Source organism: Cannabis sativa, chromosome 8, assembly GCF_029168945.1.
Source record: "Cannabis sativa cultivar Pink pepper isolate KNU-18-1 chromosome 8, ASM2916894v1, whole genome shotgun sequence".
In the NCBI taxonomy this organism is placed as follows: domain Eukaryota; kingdom Viridiplantae; phylum Streptophyta; class Magnoliopsida; order Rosales; family Cannabaceae; genus Cannabis; species Cannabis sativa.
Window position 1 is genome coordinate 47,474,685 of NC_083608.1, and position 14,015 is coordinate 47,488,699.

Genomic DNA, 14,015 nt, shown 5'->3' on the forward strand with positions numbered 1-14,015 from the left:
GTGTTTCTTTTGTAAATGATATAGTTGTTGTGATATTCCTTGGTGAATTTTGTGTGTTTTTGTGATTACTTTTATGTAAAGTAAATTTCAAAGTGATGAATGTAAAGAACAGCCTATCGGGAGAAGGTTCATCAAAGTATTTCATCGAAAGGAAACAAGCATCATTATCTTCAAGAGAAGATTTCTACAAGTCTTGCATTGGGAAGCAAGCATCGCTATCTTTGAAAGAAGATTTCTACAAGTCTTGTATCGGGAGGAAGCAATAGCACCGCTATCTTGGGGAGAAAATTTCTATAAGTTTTGCACCAGGAGGAAGGAAGCATTCATCAAGTAAGTTGAAGGGAGTTCAAACCTTTGTGTCTTAAGGAGATTCATTCAGCAAATAGAATTACATCATGCTTGCGACAAAATCATTAGAAGGAGTCTATGTTTTGTTTAAGTCATTATGACTTTGTACTTGTTGAAATTTGACTAATGAATCTTAATTCTAAGCGTGGTCTCGTGGACTAGTAGTAATGTGCAAGGATTACTGATACCACATAGAAAATATCGTGTGTCATTTTAATTTCTGCAATTTTACTTCCTATACTTTTATTTGGATTTATTAGGTTTAGTTTTTTATAGAACAAATTTCAATTATGTTCAAATAATTTTACAACAATTTCTCATTAATTAAATTATTTGTCAATTTCACTTGGTAATCATAGAATTTCATAAATTATTTTTTAGAAAAGAAGTAATCTTTATTCAAGCTAAATCAGCCATTATAATATCATGAAGTAATACCGGAGCATTAACTAGCATTAATTTGATAACCTGACAAAGAACGAGAGCTCCGAGCAATAAAGTGAACAACTCTGTTAACAGCGGAACAAAAGAACAAACAACATTAACAAAAGAGTTTAATAAGAGCTTGCAATCTTTAACAAGTAAACCAAAAGGAGAAGGCATTTGTATTGAACTATTAAGTACCTGGATTGAAGTTAAGTTATCCGTCTCCACAATTACATTGCTCCATTGCTTAATCTCCACCCAACTAAAGGCCTCCTTGATACTCATAATTTCAGCAAGAATCGGTTGAACCGTACCAATCCTATACGTTACAAATTCTTCAATGATGTGGCCATTAACACCCCGGGTAAGAGCACCACTACCGTAAGCACCCCAGCGGCAAATAACGCACCGTCAACATTAATTTTAATAAAACCAACTTCTAGATTAGACTAGTTCACACCACCAGTGACAGCTACAGGGAGCACTAAAAGAGGATTGAAAAGCCATTCACGGGCATGTTTCCATTAAATCATAACTGACTTTGCAAAACCCAAAGAAGCTTCTTCATCTACAGAAGCTTCCTCTTTACAAAATCCAAAACTCAATCCTCTGTTTTTTTCTTTACCTCTCAATCATACTATGCTTCTGGTGTGCCGTGTATCAAATGAAGAGGATGGCTATATTTATAGACTGAGGATATGAATCCCAAAGGCGGTGGCTTCCAACAGCTAGGTAGTTAATTTGGTTAATACTTAACTGACTTAACAGGCTCCTTATAGTGAGATCTCCAAGTCAACTCTTGGCATCAAGATCTCTCCGGACAAGTATCACACTTCTTGGACGGACGTCCCAAACTAATGAAGCACAATCTGGAAAGACATCCTCGATAGGCACAAAGCCTACTATTTAACGTCCCCGCTTCAAGCCTCCATTGGGTCCTTACCCACGGAATGAATGGCTCTTATACACGAGTACGCCACTCTGGCTGCTTCTTGGACTGATGACTGACCCTACATACCAACACGAGTGTTTCCAGCGTGCTTTGTCCTCACTCGCACGCTTCCTGGGAAAACTTCCCAGGAGGTCACCCATCCTTAAATTGCCCCAAGTCAAGCACGCTTAACTGTGGAGTTCTTTCGAGATGGGCTACCGAAAAACAAGATGCACCTTGTTGACATAGGTATTACCAATCAATCCATTTAAGCTCTCTCTTCAACTGTATAGTCCCATACCTACACAGTCTCAGAATCATCCCACTTGACCTTCCCCTGGCGATGTGGGATTGCACAGCTTACCCGGTATTTCCCCTTACAGATCACGAGACTACTGACTATCACAATGACTCCCCCTTACGGGGTCCGACGTCCTCGTCGACCACACTTCCGGCTGGGTCAAGGCTCTGATACCATTTTTAACGTCCCCGCTTCAAGCCTCCATTGGGTCCTTACACCCACGGAATGAATGACTCTTATACACGAGTACGCCACTCTGGCTGCTTCCTGGACTGATGACTGACCCTACAGACCAACACGAGTGTTTCCAGCGTGCTTTGTCCTCACTCTCACGCTTCCTGGGAAAACTTCCCAGGAGGTCACCTGTTAGGTTATTTTTAGTAGTAATTTTAGATTAAGTTTAGTATATTTTTAATTGAGTTTTAATCATGTTTGGAGCATTTTTTACGCTTGTTATCTTTTATTTTTGTAGATTTAAAATAGAAGAAGATTAGAAAAATATCAAAGAAAAAGATGGGAAAAAGATAAAAAATATCATGATATTTAAAATAGAGAAAATTGTGGAAGCCGAAACTTCAAGCCTAAATTCGACGGTTTTCTGATTGGATTTTGGAAAAAGTCAAAACATGAACGTTCTAGATCTCTCTTTTATCTTTCCGGAACATCTTGAATCGTCCAATTCTGAGCAATATTGAGAGAGATATGGCCAAAATACTATCAGTCAACGCAGCAGAAAAAAAATATCTCGTTTGAGGTTTCCCAAAAATTTAAATCCGAATGGGAATTTAAATATTGCGTTTTTTTCCATATTTTTAGGCCTTCAATGCCTATATAAAGGGAAGAATGGAGTTGATTTCATCAAGCAATTTTAGAGATAAAAACAAAGAGAATACAGATGCAAAGTGTAGAGATCAACTGCAATATTGGAGGCATTCTTCGGAGTGTTTTCAGCATTCTTCTCTTCTCTATTTTCATCTCTTTTCTTAAAGTTAATATGTGTGATTGTGATCTCATAAACATGAATAGCTAAACACTTTATTAGGGTTAGATGGATATTGTTTAACATTGTTTATGGTTTTAATATGATTTATTTTCCCCCTAATTTCTATGTATTCTATTTTATTTGTGCTTAATTACTTTTAATTGCCTGATCACCAATTATCTGTCTATGAGTTTGATGCGAGATCTGAGAAGTGAGTGTCAAATATGCTATAGTAGAATAGAACTGAATTTCGATATAGGACGAGAGTACCTATATGGTTTAGATAGCTTATAGGGTTTCTGTGTTTAATGCCTGTTGCATGTTAAATTTATCACGAGAGTAGAAAGTTTGCATGTAATTGAGATTTATATATCTGAGAAGACTATAAATTACCTTAGTAAACCTGCTATTGCATAGAAATTAATATTAGGAAAATAATCATATTAGGCCATATCCAATAAAAACAATTGAAATCGAAGCCCTAGTTTTTATTAACTTTCAATTTTCTTGTATAATTATTTCTTACTAGTTTCTTATTCTTAATTCTTTCTTATTTTTTATTTAACCAAATAGAAGTAAAAGTTTAATTTTAACGTACTTAAGTACACTCCCTGTGGGATCGACCTCACTCCTAGTGAGTCTACTACTTGAAACGATACGTACACTTGCGTGTGCTAAATATCGCAACATCACCCATCCTTAAATTGCCCCAAGTCAAGCACGCTTAACTGTGGAGTTCTTTCGAGATGGGCTACCGAAAAACAAGATGCACCTTGTTGACATAGGTATTACCAATCAATCCATTTAAGCTCTCTCTTCAACTGTATAGTCTCATACCTACACAGTCTCAGAATCATCCCACTTGACCTTCCCCAGGCGGTGTGGGATTGCACAGCTTACCCGGTATTTTCCCTTACGGATCACTGGACTACTGACTGTCACATACTGGAACAGACTATCTTGAACCTTTTCCTAGAGGAAACACCTACCCAATCGGAACTCCTTTCTGGAGGATGACTAATTCTCCAGACCAGCTCTCCACAAGACTTCTTTCGGATGGTCAAGCTAGCATTCTGAAACTCCTTTCCAAACGACGACAAGCTTTCTTGAAGACTCGACTTGAGACCTTTTTATTTAGAGGAACTATACCAATTACAAATGTGTAATAATATTTTTAATAAGTATAACTTTATTATTTCTCCATTACATTTATGTGTATAGATTTAAATATATTTTAATTAGGATAAATATTATTTTAGACTCTCTATTTTATTAAAGTTATTGACAATCTGTTTTATTAAAAGATTAAATTGGATTGTGACAAAAGAGTTTTGAGCTCACTGACAAAAGAGTTTTGAGGTGTGTGGTTCTTTTATATTTTTTAAGTAGTTATATCTGCTTCATTATTTTACATTTATTTTTGTGTTATTTTAGTTTTGTTTTAGTAGTTTTTTTATTTTAATTTTCTAGGACTGGGCTTGCAAATATAACCGCTATTGCATCTGGTGTTGAGACTGTGTAGAAGATTGTTAGTTTTTTTTTAATCTTTTATTTTTTTATTTATTTTAGTGTTGTTTTAAAGTTGTTTTACCATAATTATTTATTTGACATCGATTTAACTGTTTTTGTTCAATCTCATCGGAATTAATAGTTGTTTTCCAGTTGTCCTAGTGTGCTGTGATGGTTTTATCTGTGGGTATGGAAGATGGAGACCTATTTTTTTTTGTGTTTACAGTATAAAAGAAAAAAAAGAACAATATAAATGTAATTTCTGCTGTGTGGCAGTAAAATTGAAAATTTTTACCTAAAATCTAGTATTTTTGTAAAAATTTCTAATAATAACCCGAACTAGAAGTGCTACGATAAGAATGATTATATTTTTTGTATCTATAGATGCTAAATATTATCTTCAAATTAATTATATTTAAAAAATCAAAAATTAAATTTAGAGTATTTTATATTATTTTAAGAAATAAGAGTCCAAAATTATATAAAAAAGAGAAATATACATGTACTAAGTAAGTATTAGAAAATTTTCGAGCTGAATTATGCAAATACTTACATAAATAAATAAATATAATATATGAAAATTAAATAATTAAAAATACAACCAAAATAGTTTGATAATAATAAAGATGTATAGTTGCAGGTTCATGTATGTACTCTTGTCTTGTGAGAAGAAATTAAAAAGATGTGGCGGTAGTATATGAAAACATGTGCACATATCACATGGACTTATCCTATTCTTGTTAGAGCATTCTTATAAAATATGTAGTATAAATAGTATTTTATGATTGGTTAATAATATTTTATAAAAGTTGTTATATTAAATTATATGAGATTCGATAACTATAAAATGATTTACTTTTAGTTACAATAAAACTTATAACTAAAAGTAAAAAAATTGTGACTAAATGTATTTTTAGTTACGACATTTATTTTGACTAAAACTAAATTAGTGATAATTTGTACTTAAATACTATGTTTTAGTTACAAATAATTTTTTGTTGTGACTAAAAATCTCATTTAATCACAAAATATTAATGTTGTGATTAAAAATTTATCATTAAAAATAATTTTTTATGACTACTTAATTGTATAAATATCAATATAATATATTAGAGGATGCTAGACACGACTATTCAAGTTTATTGGAGAACATTGTCCCAGATTGATTAAATGTAAAAGTCTTGAGTTATATATAAGAACATGAGCTACTCTACTCATCACCAATTGGTTTTGAGATGGAATTCCATGATTCTCATCATAGTATCAGAGCTACATCCCTAGCGGACTTTCGATCCATACCCATCCAGATAGTGCAAAGACGCTAATATCCGAACAAAAATAAGCGAGCAAATGGTTGATTCAAGATTGGTGAGCAAAAATAGCCACCATATCTTAAGGAGAGATATTAGAGAACATTGTCCCATATATAAGAACATTGTCTCATATAGATTAAATGTAAAAGTATTGAACTATATATAAAAACATGTGCTACTCCACTTATCACTAATTAATTTTGAGATGGAACCTCGTAATTCTGAAGGTTTAAGGATTTCTCTTCTTATTATCGCTATACTGATGAGCTGATCTGATATGACCAAATCACATTGAACCATCATCCTTTGCCCACTTTCCCCATAATAAATAAAAATGAGATATATATATATATATATATATATATATATATATATACCAACAAAAACTTGGCCCATCTATCTAGTACAATTCTTGTTTTCCATTTTATATAAGATCTAGACAAAATGTACTATATAGTGTCCAATATTATTGTTGATATGTGGAGCATACACTAATTGGTTAATTAATTCAATTTAAAATCGAATTAATATAATCTTTAAGAGTTTTATAGGGTTCGCCCTCAAAAATATAAAAGTTTTAAGTTTTTTTCCAACTAGGGTTTTGTCTTTTGTCTACTAGATTTAATATATATATATATATATGGGAGAGGTTTCAATGGTTATATTTTTATTGTAACCTGTTACATTTTTTTAAGTCATTGAATTACTATTAAATGGTTGTAATTAATTTAAAAATTAAATAAAAATAAATAATTAATAACTTGTAACCTGAAAGTAACTTAATAATTTATTTCTTTATAAAACTTTAATTAAGATTAATTATATTTTAAAATTAAATTAATGATAATTATTAATTAATTTTTTGCAATTTATTACTATATAAGGATCTTTTAGCAATTTATTTTTTTGCACTTAAATTATTTAAAATTTTATAGAAAAACTTTTTATAATTTAAAATTATACACACATAATTTCATAATTTAAATTTTATTATACTTGTAATCTTAATTTTAATTATTACACTTAATTATTTAATTTTTTATTTAAATATTTAAAAAATAAAATTTGAAATAAGTTGAAGGATGTTTTAGAAAAAAAAAAAAATAGCTACACTTTATTGAGATTCTAAATTTGAATTTGAAATTCTACATAACACTCTTGCATAGTAATATTACTGAAAAATGCTAAAGAATATTAATAGTGCTTAATTAAAATTACTATAAAGTATTATAATATATATCACTATTAATAATTATTATAAAAAACTACTAATTATTATTCTCAAAATATCTTTATTGTTGTATTAAGTGCACTACTCATACCTAATAATAATATTCACTATCATTTTGTTATTGATTGATTGTGTTGTGTGGCGCAAAGTAGTGTATCTTTTTCTCTTTATAAAGGCATGCATATGCATGTATTAATGCCGTATAGCATTGGATAAGTAGAATCTTCTAACCCTACCCTTTTGCATAATACCTTTACTTTATCTTTATACTTCCTCTATAATGTCTACACTTATTTAAGCATTATTAGGTACTTGTTATTTTCAAGATGATCACCCTCACAATATTGTCGACATGTATATACTATACATATAATAAATTAATAATATAAATATAGTTTAGGATTTTATCTTAATGACGTGGCCAATGCTATACCTAGTAAGCCTTATAACATTACCACTATATATACTTACAAGTACTCTTCTATGTTCCTCCTCAAATAACAACAATAATGGCCTCTAATAATATTAATAATAATACTATGGAGTATAATTATAATAAGAATGATGATGAGTTATCAAAAGAGGTTGATGAAGTCACCGAAATCGATGTGGCTTTACTTCGAGATTTGCTTGATGATTTGGAGAAAGATGATGAGATTAGTATGAACAAAAATACTAATAGTATTATAGATGATTGCTCAATCAAATCGATTGTTATCGATATAGAGCAAAGTACTAGTACTCATGACGATGAAGTTGTTGCTAATGATAACCATGTGTTTGATCTTCAACAACTTCATCATGATGAGTACTTGTTCGACTTCAAATGGATGGAGAATAAGATAGAGCAAAGTGTAAGTGACGTGGCTGTTTCTGATTGGTTTGCAGCCGATAATTCGGTTGTTAGTATCATGGAGGGTACTTTTGATGAGTACTCTTATTCTAATAATAGTAATTATAATAGTATAGGAGATTATATTAATCCAAGCTTGTACCATGAAACTTCTTATTCATGCTGTTTATGGGAAGGAGATAGTACATAGTTAAAACTAGCTAGAAAGTGTTAAGAGAGAGAGGATCATGTGATATGAGGAGTTTTTATAGTTAGTTAGTACTTAGTATAAATATATATTTCTAAGGTTTATATGTGCTTATGGTTTTAAACCTTTTGTGGTTGTTGTAGAATTTTATTATTAGAATTTTTTTCCTTTATTCCTCTCTTTATAATATTCTAAATTCATATTCTTGTAACTTTTAAATTTATATATTAATAATAACAAAAGAGTAAAATTATTTGATCAAGTAGTTAATGATTATAAGCTTTTGTTTCTTGATTTGAGAAATATTTTTATTATTTTTATTAAACGATCATCTAATATAATAACTCATATCTTTATTTAAACTTCTATATTTTATTTTGATTGTCACTTAGATGATATTTTAATTGATTTTGCTATCTAATTTGGTGGTAGAGACTACGTTATAATAAAATTTGAAATTTTCATTCAAAATAAATAATAAATAAAAGGAGGGAGGTTAACTACTAATAACTCTCAAACAATGTACAAATATTATCAAAGCACTTTTAATAACCAAACTTATTAAAAGTGTAATTCATTAGTTTCTCACTTACCTTCTTGAAGAATGAATTATAGAAAAAAAAATTAAGAAAGTCACTTTGTATTTAAACAAAAAATTGAGATCTCTTTTTAGAAGAAAAAAATAGAACTTATAATGTGATTTTATAATATTTTGAAACATTTATAAACATATTAAGAACAAAAAAAAATCTCTTACAAAAATTTGGAAAATTATTTTCCTCTACTTTCACTTTCACCTCTCCTTGAAGAATATGTGAACAATGCTAATGCAAAAATACATCACTTAATATATATCAAGCAATGTCTAAATACATCCTAATACACACTAGGGAGCAAATGTGAATAAATATTCTAATTCATGGCTGTGAGATCTTCAACACTTTTAAATTTGGTTAGGTTGCACATTTTTGCAACATCAGGTTTCTTTAGAACCAACAGTGAACTTAGCTATAAAAAAGCCAATAGTATCGAGCTGAGATGATGGATCGAACCTTTGAACGAGTTCTTCCTCCCCGGGTCTTAACCACTTCCTGAAAATGAAACAAAACAGTTCATTTATAAGACTAAAATCTACCTCGAACTTGGGACCTCCTTTTTGTCAGAATAATCAAGCATTGTTAAGGTCGATAACTTACTCAATATAACCGTCGGGAAATTGGAACTGACCGACAAGTCCAGGTCCTCCAATTCTGGGGTGCTGAAATATTTATAAAATTTGAATTCAAAATGTTGACATAACTGAGATGATTATTAACATTCAAGGGGTGCTGTAAATCAAAAGTTTTCCTAGCCCAGTTAGTCCACCAAACTCAAATTACATAACCTATCTTATAACTTGTTTCAGTGACTGTATGTGCTTTATAGAAGGAAATTTATACCCAAGTGATGTTTGGAGAGATCTAAACAAATAGAAAGGAAGTTTTTTCACAAAGCTAAGCAAATTATCTAGGAGATAACTAAGCAAAATATCTAGAATAATAAAAAGGGATAAAAGTCTAGATAACATAACTAAAACTTTTCTTGAAATGACTAAACTTCAATATTATCAAAATATAATGAGTTTAATAGGTTGGAAGTTTCAAAAATCGTACTTGTGGTGCCAATGAAAGGAACTTGTATGTATCCAGAGCATACCGAACCAAAGCTTCATTCTCACCGGGATTTAGAGTACATCTAGCACAAGAAATTGATAGTAGCACAGCAATTTTGTCAATGGTAAAAAATAGAACAAACATAAAATCAGATAATGAACTTTGGCTAGCAAATAATTATAAGCCCTGTATTTTAGAAAGATGGCATTGTTAAGTGGAATGAAAGATAGACATGTTAGATAGGTTAACACTCCCATTAGTTCATCCATCCATAAACACATTCTGAATACTTTGACTTTGTTAAAATAAATATAATAACCAAAACAAAACATAAAGCACGAGTACTAACGTGGAATAGACGATGACTCCACCCGATCGAACTAACTGAACAGCCTGATCGAACAATCTTCTCTGATATTTGCCATGGTTTCTTAAGGACTCCATTGTTTCCTGTTCCAAGTTACTGAATTTATGCCTAGACATATTTTCCAATATAACAGTACAATAAAAGTTATTGCATCATTATAATTTATACCTCTCCCGAAAAGAGTCGAGGTCTCAAACCTAATGCTGAACATGGAGCATCAAGAAGGACGCGATCAAAGCTGTTAGGAGCAAAACCTTTTGAATTTTCGCCCCTACCACCTGTGCTCTGATTTCGTCCAGGCCCATTTCGCATTCTTCTCAGATTCTTCCTGATTTCAGCTTTGCTAATGTAAGTTCTCTCATTCGCTTTTTCATTGCTAACTAAAACATTGAGTTAATCAGAATTTGAATGCTGGAAGGACTTGAAATTATAGTGTTTTACACTAAATCTATAGAACTTGCTCATATCACATCAAATTTACTTACCAGTTTCCTCAGCTATACTTTCAGCAATTAATCCATCTAAAACAGCAGATGAATCTTTCTCTACTTGAATCTTCATTGAATCAGAACTTTGTACAGTTACACTGTAATTATCCTCTGTTATGGCTAGGTTAGTCGTATCATCAGTTCCCGCTAGATTAGTTTTATCATCACATTCATTACTCTGACGAACCGATTTCAGAGCATCTAATTTATATGTTGTTATACTCCTCAAGCCCATTTCTGCAGCCAATTTCTGAATATTGAGCACCTAGAAATAGAATGAATATAATAAATAGATACAGGGTCACAACCTTGTTGAAGAAGATGAAAATGGAAAACATAAAGATTGTTGAAATCCCCAAAGAGTGAAACGAAGATCATTAACGCCACCAGTTATAAACCCTTGATCAATGACACCAGGGTTTGGAGAATTTATAATGCCAGAATCATCTACAAGGAACAGAACCGAGAAATCGTGGACAACACTTTTGTATTAACTTTTGAGGCTAAGAATTGTTACCTTATTGTGAGATCTATCAACAGCAATAATTTCTCCTTCATCTTTCATAAGAATTGCAATAGCAGTTGTTTTCCCTCCTGGTGCTGCACACAGGTCTATTATCCGTTCACCTTTCTTAGGATCTAAAGAATAAGAGAAAATTTAACAAATGAGAACCTTGCTACGACATCAACTTCATTTTTCATACTGATCTAATAAGCAACAAAATTGGCATTACTCAAGAAATATATATTCTCAATTACAACGGCGTGATATATGAAAGAAAAGATAATGTAGATGTGATTTCTAGCATAGACAGAAGTATAATGCTTGACATGTTTTTAAATGAAAACTACAAAGAATTCATAGCTGAGAAAGGTAATAGTTACCTAAGGCATGAGCAGCGATAATGCTTGGTAGATTTTGTAGAAATATTTCTCCCTCAAGCACATCTGGGAACCACAACGAAAGCAAAACAAACTAATAATGCAATAGAATTTGTATGAAAATGACACAAGCTTTTCTCAAGTGATACCCAAAGGGGCCACAGCAGATCAAAGAAAAAGTTCTATATTTGCTTTGTAACAACAGAAAAAAATACACTTTCCTATCTTCAAAAATTCTCTAAGTTATCCTAGACAGGTAGCTTAAAAAAGGTTTGAGATTTTAGTCTCACTTCACATACATGTTGTTCCACGAGTACAGTTTCAGCGAAAAATTCCCCCTAGATCTTATCCTTGCATTATCTAATAAATAGCAACAAATCTCAACGCCCGCAATTAACTAAATTTCCATTCAGAACATCATCAGTTGGAGGAATGTATTTGATTTTTCAGTTTGTTGGGTTTTTGGTGGATTGTTTAGTCCACTTTCCTTTGACTTGTATTCTATTTCTTTTATGATAACACATTTTCTTAAGCTGTATCAGAAATATATAATTAAGAGGCCAGCTTTTGGGATAAATGCAATCAATCATGTCTTTATAATAAAATAATTACCATAAAATGAAGGGAGTTTGAATACTCTATTACACATTTCCACAGCAACTCCTTGTAGCACACGGAAGATTCCAGTCCTTGACAACATTGCTTTTCCTTTGCCAATATAGAGCCTATTTCTTTCAGAATAATAAAGATCTGCTTTTTTGTTTGCCAACAAACCAAACATTGAATTATCTTCATACCAAACCAAAAAAAAAGCACACAGGATAACTGAATTTATACCTGTGCACGAACCCTGCATGATGGTCCCTCGAGTTATACCAGAGCCCCATCCACCCTCAAGAGGCTGCTCTATAGCAACCGAAACTGCAACTTCATCGCCTTTCTCAACATGAGCGCTGCACGCCAGTACTCCAGGAACATAGACCTACAGATTAGCTACCTTTTATGAAGCAGAAGATATGATGTTCGAATGTCATTACATTATTAAAAAGAGACATACAAAGAGAATAAAGGTAGTAACTTTGAAATGACAGTAAATACCAAACTAATTATATCAAGCTTGATTAACTCCATGTCATAAAATTCAGTGTCACCAAAGCCATAGTCTTTCACATCAGATGCTAGCAGTTCTCTTAATAAAAGTTTTAACATAAATATTTCACTCCTGATTTACTTAACAATGTTGATAAATTGAGGAAAAGGAAACTAACCTGAGCACCTCGAAGAACTGCCTCAGCACATTTTCTACTCACAACTATCTCTTTTGGAGGCTTGCCATCTACATAACCATAATCAATTACATGTGGCCCTGACCCCTTCACAAACAGAACATAGTCTAACCCTGGAAACTCACACTTCGAAATAGGACCCTTTTGTAAGTTTCCATTAAACATATTAGTAAACTCATTAACTGGTCCTGAGGCTGCCTTAACAGAATCATCCAACTTCTGAGACTCACTGGTTGAATCACCATTTAAATAAGTTTTGCTAAGATTCAAGTTTTCAGTACCAAAATCACTCTCATTTTCTTTCAAAACCGCCATCAACTTCTCGATAACAACATCCGGTGAGGACTTGAGTATGTTAACGCGTATACAAGAGTAGCAAGATGGACGCCTGATTAAATCAAACAACATTGTTATAAAGGAAAGAAAGAAAAAACAAATGCATTCCAATAATAAAGATAACAAATTTAACAAGACTAAAATCCTGAATTCATGTAGAAATATATTATACAAGAAAGTATGAATTCAAGCCATTAAAAATGCAATATACCGTTGATCATGAGTTTAAAGTCAAGTCATCTTATTTTTCACTTATTAAGAAGTTGGTTAGTATCAACCAACTGCTAACTGCTAAGCATTCATCCGTACAATGAAAAGACTAATTTTTTTGTTATTATTATGCTTAATTGCAGAGAAAACCTTTAAGAATAAGAAAGAAAAAAAACTTGATGTAAGAAGCTATTTCCTGCATTTTCTCGTTAACCAAACGGAACAAAGAGCAAAAATCAACTTCAATAAAGAACGAAATGAGAAGGAGTACGTTAGAGCTTTGGAGATACGTGCAAAATGGTCAGCTCCATATGCTGTGGAGAAGTAATTTTCAACCTCAGGTTTCCACCGCAGAACAGGTTCAAAAGAATATCGCTCCGATAAATCCTCCATCGCCGGCGGACTAAGGTTCCGATCAGTCGTGAAGGAAGAGGAGAAGGAGGAGCTCTTGCTTCGAATGCTTCTGAACAAGTCCCTCGCTTTCCTCATTCAAAGAGGGGTTTTTTCGGCTAAAGAGAGAAACTTTACAGTCTTGAATTGATCGATGGCCCAATACGTAGGGAAGAAACCTCAACTTCCCCAAGGGTTTGGGCTTCTGACAAGGCCCATAAAAGGGGCTCTGTTGATTGGTCGTCTTCCTCATGAATTGGCGCGCTCGTACGGTGATGACGTCACAAACAAAAAAGGCAAAAAGGAAGAGACTTTAATTTGAT

General features: G+C 32.2%; 1 protein-coding gene across 1 annotated transcript; it reads right to left on the bottom strand.

Annotated features, from left to right (window-relative positions):
* Positions 1-8,791: 8,791 nt before the first annotated feature.
* Positions 8,792-13,791, bottom strand: LOC115699571 (rRNA (cytosine-C(5))-methyltransferase NOP2C). Its single transcript, XM_030627048.2, has 12 exons — positions 13,574-13,791; positions 12,739-13,144; positions 12,308-12,452; positions 12,083-12,220; positions 11,474-11,536; positions 11,106-11,227; positions 10,586-10,853; positions 10,269-10,480; positions 10,083-10,183; positions 9,734-9,815; positions 9,278-9,339; positions 8,792-9,172 (listed from the first exon to the last, which is right to left on the bottom strand). The coding sequence occupies exons 1-12, from the start codon at positions 13,789-13,791 to the stop codon at positions 9,058-9,060; spliced, it is 1,932 nt and encodes a 643-aa protein (XP_030482908.2). The 3' UTR covers positions 8,792-9,057.
* Between the last annotated feature and the right edge of the window lie 224 nt (positions 13,792-14,015).